The sequence below is a fragment of the Etheostoma cragini genome, chromosome 13 (assembly GCF_013103735.1).
Source record: "Etheostoma cragini isolate CJK2018 chromosome 13, CSU_Ecrag_1.0, whole genome shotgun sequence".
Classification (NCBI taxonomy): Eukaryota; Metazoa; Chordata; class Actinopteri; order Perciformes; family Percidae; genus Etheostoma; species Etheostoma cragini.
This window is the reverse complement of record NC_048419.1, coordinates 8,830,450-8,835,937: the sequence shown is the minus strand read 5'-3', so window position 1 is coordinate 8,835,937 and position 5,488 is coordinate 8,830,450. Positions and strand designations below refer to the sequence as shown.

General features: G+C 40.5%; 1 protein-coding gene across 2 annotated transcripts in view; it reads left to right on the top strand.

Annotated features, from left to right (window-relative positions):
* The window catches only part of opcml (opioid binding protein/cell adhesion molecule-like), a 358,727-nt gene that overhangs the window by 349,141 nt on the left and 4,098 nt on the right, over positions 1-5,488 (top strand). For both annotated transcript variants that reach the window (XM_034889747.1, XM_034889746.1), the window contains 2 exons: positions 3,675-3,812; positions 4,110-4,230. In XM_034889747.1, the coding sequence (XP_034745638.1) occupies positions 3,675-3,812; positions 4,110-4,230 (259 nt within the window). The remainder of the gene's footprint in view (positions 1-3,674; positions 3,813-4,109; positions 4,231-5,488) is intronic.

Below are 5,488 nucleotides of genomic sequence, written 5' to 3'. Positions count from 1 at the left end.
GGCACTAGGGCCCCAACTGCAATGAACCAGCTTTGGGGGGGCCCAGCTTGCAAAAGGTTGAGAACCCCTGCTCTAGAGTTTGCTCATTTTCAGCTCAGAGAGCACAGATGTTTAACTTTAATAAGCTGCTGTGTATGGATGGGATGTGTGCTTACTATGCAGTGAGGGTCTAACTAAAGTCTGGTTACATTATGGGAAATGTGGGAACAAATGTTTTTTTGCAGCCTAACCCATTTTATGTGTGAACAAACCCATGAAGGCATTTGTGGGAACACTTATTGATACTGTGTTGTTAAGACCAGCGGAGATGACAAAAGTACTCACTTCCCGTACTTAAGTAGAAGTACAGATACTTGTGTTAAAAAACACCCTGGTAAAATTAGAAGTACTGATTTAACTTCTTTACTCAAGTAAAAGAAACCAAGCAGAGGCTTGGACATTTACTATAGGTATAAAAGTAAAAGTAGCCTTGCGAATGACAACCATTTTTTATGCAAAGCTACCTGGACCAGACTCATGTTACTAGAGAGCACACTGAGAAACTTCAGTGGACATAGAGAAAAGGCTGTTAATATGCCATAACCTACATTTTAAATGGATGTCTGCCAATAGGCCTAAAACATCCCATACATGATTATTGTGATTCTGTGAGAATTGCAGCACATTGACAAGGAATCATTCTTGATGTCTACTGTCTCAAACCTCTCTCTCACATAAGGAATGTCTTGCTGCTTGTCTGCTGAATCTGTTTTCTTCATTTTCAGTCATGTCACCGTCCATACAACTATGTGCTAATGTTACTGTCATCAAGCCACAATGATTTGCCGCAAATGGATGCCGCTGAATCTGTCGAGTTGTCCTGTAGTGGTGCGGAAGAGCAACATATATTCCCATCCAATTAGATTGGAAGTTTGTGTGATGGTGCAAAAAATAACAGTAACTAGAGTGAAATGATTGTAAACTTGTTAGTGAGGACTAGATTAGGACCTTATTTAAAGCTGATTCTGCTTTCCGAATTGGCCCCAGGTGTTTCTGTTAAAACACAGACGGAGACAACTTCTCTCTGTTGACACAAGGTGCAACCTAGCTAACAGGTAAACACAAACAACAGAATCCCTAGCTAACTTACATTAAATGTGCTATAATTGTAGACCAATACAAGAACAGGCTTAAAGAACTTACAACATCAGTTATGAGATTTACAGTTCTCAAGGACTAACACACACAATCTCAGTTGATTATCCTCTGGACAGCTAGTCTCCTTTTCTTTTCTCTCACTTGTTTCTCCATGTGGTGCATGCCCGCTCGCGGTGTGAGGCGCGTGTCCACGCTATTTTCCTACATAACGACCTCCTGTACAAAACTAAAGTAACAAGCCAATTTTTTTAAACATAAGGAGTAGAAAATACCGATATTTGTGTTAAAATGTAAGAAGTAAAAATAATAAAAATAAAAATGTCAGAAAAACCTACCTAAGTACAGTAATTAAATATTTGTACTTTGTTACTTCCCATCTCTGAAGACCAGTAAATGCTATCATGACTAGCAGATCATCTTTAGGTCTTAAAGTGAATCACGTTAGTCTGAAATTATCATTACACACACTACAGCTGACTATTGCTGCACGATCATTGCCAAAATGATAGTCATGATTATTTTGATCAAAATTTTGATCACGATTATTCTCCCGATTATTTGTTGAGTTTAACCAAAACAAATTTTATCGTCACATAGGCTGTTTATAACTGCGAGAGGGAGTGTGATGGACGCTACTCACAGAGAGACGGCTGACTCATTATGAACGGGTCCAGCACGGGTTGAATGGCGGATACACACGTTGTGTGTATGAAATGTCTGTATCGTCACTGCGCTGCATTTTAAGAACTATGATATTCTTGCCATGGGTCACATATCCGGCTCAGGTCCAGGTCCAGCAGCCTCAGTTCACATGCTGTTACTCTACCAACTGAAGTTAGTTGCATTCGATAACTTCTTCTGTGTTCTTTGCCGTGGCTGCCGCTATAGCTCAGTTACCCGCAGAAACACTGGTACAAATACAGGTTTGACTAACAATTAAAACTGTAGACAAATGTCAGACGTGGAGAGATCCCACACAGGCACGGCTTTACAGAAGAAATGGTTCATGCAACGCAATATTAAACCATATCCCTATAAACAGCATTGCAGCGGCGGCGAGGAGATTAGCACTGGTGCGTGCTAGAGAAGCTAGCAGCTAACAGACGCTAACTAGCACCGACTAGCACTGGTCACTGTTGTTGTCTGAAAAACAAAACACAGACGGGACAAAATTTAGAGTTTAATGGTAAACTGGTAAACCTTGAGACCGACGTATAACCGACTGCTATCTGTTGAGTTTTCCTCCCGTCACTCTGTCCTCTGTGACTGTCTACTTCTAGAAACTAAGCTGCACGGGGTGCAGGGAACTACTCTGACTGGCACATGATCTGATAGGGGTTACGGAGCGGTAGAAGGGCTATGCAAAAAACCCGGATCGTTCTATTAAATGACGCTTTAAAAAAAATTATCGCTCGATCGCGCAAATTTTATTGTGGGAAGTCAAAATCGTGATGGCAATTACAATTCGACTAATTGTGCAGCCCTACAGCTGACACAGGTATTCGGAATTGGAGAAAGTGAAGCCTGCTGGTGTTGCGCTGGTGGCTGTGACTCAGAGGTAGAGGGATTGGTGGTTTGATTCCAGACTCCTTCCCATGAGATCACATTGACTTTGCAATTGTTAATGTTAGGCTTAACAAACCATGGTCTACTCAACATACCACATGTGGTGGTGCATCTTTACTCCTCTGTCAATAAGAGGCTGTTGTAATACAATATGTTTATTTTGTTAGAGCAGCAATTATGAATAATATGAAGGTTTTTAATGGCGGCTGATGTAGTCAGACATAGTAGTTCTGACCGGAGAAAAATAGGAAGTAAGTAAATGAAAGATGGATATCCGTCACCTTCCTCTTCCTTTGTGTTAGCGTTCTAACTTCCGGTGAATTTCTGAGGACTATGATTGAGACATAGTCCTCAGAAGACAGCTAGCTAGAATATCTGTCCAATCTGAGTTTTCTCTTGCAGAACTAAAACTACTTTTAAACATACATATATTCCACCAAAACTAGTTCCTACAGCGGAACCGTGGCTCCGTGCAGAGTATAGCCCCACCCAAGACGACAATGTGATTGGTTTAAGAAATACCAATAAAGCAGAGCATGTTTTTCTATTCAGGAATGCTGTGTGGATTAGCCAGACCCTCCTTTGCTGTGCTGTGGAGGAGGGTCTGGCAGTGGGAGACTACATTCAGCAGGACATGTGTAACCGGAAGTGAAGTTACGTCTAATTTTAACCCAAACCACCATCCTTTTCTAAACTTAACTAAGTTGTTTTTGTTCCCCTGTTACATAACCAAACTGTGACGGTTTACAACGTGAACGCCGTGTTTCAAACTGCAACCATTATGTTCTCTGGTTAACATATGAGGACTGAAAATGCTCTTGTGGGTCATTTCCAGTAGTGGTATGGTTTGCAGGACTTGTTGGAATTTATGAAGTAGAAATTTCATCAAGGTGAGTACAGCTCACTTATATAGCAATGCTATGACTTATTCACTAAGGCATTTCTTCCTTTGTTTCTTTTTCTCTTCACAGGGACTCATAAATTTGTGACAGAGGGGGAACATCTAGAGCTGACAGCCATCACCAAAGAGCAGTCAGGATCGTATGAATGCATCGCTTCCAATGACATTTCAGGCCCTGATGTCAGGACAGTGCAAGTGGCAGTCAACTGTAAGGGTCAATAACATATTCATCACATTCCACATTCCACATTCTTGGTGGAAACCTATAGGAAAAATAATCAGGAAAGATATATCCTCAAATAAAGCCTGATGTTTTTTTTTCACCATTTACCACTTTCTGTTTTTGGAAGATATCTTGTTTAGTCTGTTTCGGGTTAAGTGAGGGTTCAACTGGAAGCCGTCCCAAAACAATGTAAAAAAAGTTCATTGTTGTGTCAAAAGAGCAGAACTAGGAGTTAGTTTTTCTAAATAAGGGCATTGTAAACAATTTGATTTTGTTTTATAGATCCTCCCTTCATTTCCAAAGCCAGGAGTACAGGTACTCCAGTTGGACAAAAAGGAGTCCTGCAATGCGAAGCCTCTGCTGTCCCGAGGGCAAATTTTGAGTGGTACAAAGAAGACCGCAGGCAAGTTTCTCCTCTGAGCTCAGTAATTCCTACGGACTTGGGATTGTTTGTAGTCAGTATTACAGACACCCATAGACATGCAGTGTGCTGCAGGGTGGGGACTTATTTTATTTTGAAATAAACCTGACTGCATCATCTTTGTTGATAAGTGTTTGTGCCTTTAACACATATCCCTGTTGAAAATAAGATTGTGTTTTGTGATCTAATGAGATAATCCTTTCATGCCCTTCATTTGTCTTCTCTCTATTGGCAATGTAACCCAATAATGACATTGTAAAAAACAAAAACAAAATCATAATGGCCTTCTTTTTTTCCATTCAAAATTCAGGCAACTCATTTGCAAAACAGGCATAGACACCAAAGGCAACTATTATTATTTCTAATTTGTAACTGGTTTATGTCAGTGTGGTATGGGGCGTGGAGGTTTAGAGCATATTATGGTATAATATTTTTTCCAACTGAAGGCTGGAAACTGAAAAGCTGTTTATAAGCCGCCCCGGAGCTGGTAAAGTGATGTAAACACGGGCTATGTTGCACTGTTAAATGGTCCCTGACGGTGACAGCAGCATTGCTCGTCAGTCGCCAAAAGACAAAATCAGTCCTCAAGAACAAAAAGATGGAGGACCCTGATAAAATAAATGCCTGGCATCCGCTAACATGAAAAAAGGCAACGAAACAAGAAATGCAATGAGTGAAACAGAAGGAAGGTTGTTGTGCACTGAAGGATAACATGCACAAATACATATGGTCACTTTGATAAGGCAGTAATCTGCATTCAGAGATGGAACTCTGAAAAAATGTTTTGCAGCCCACAGGTGTAAATGTGTTTGCACACGGGCCCTAAAAGAGCCATTTAGGTACAAGAACTTCCACCCCCTTTAACGAAGAGCTCTACCCACCATGACAAGCTGTCGGTTTGGGATTCCAATTAGTTAGTATTTTTATTTGTAAAAACGCAACGTCGTCTGGGATTGCTTTTTTCCTAATCTTTAGTTTTGAACCCAAACAATTTCTATTACTTAATGTTGCTTATCACAACCACACATACCTAGGCTAGGCACATACCTGTAGGCTAAGCTGGAAGTGTGATTTACAAAAGTGATTCACAATTTTCCGCGGAGCTATGTGAGTCAGTCTCCAACATGGCACACATAAGAAGCTGTGAGAATAATGAATCAAAAGACGAGTTTGGTGTACACATAAGGTTCCGGGGTTAATAAATATATATATATATATAGATCCGGCGTCAGGTTTTTAT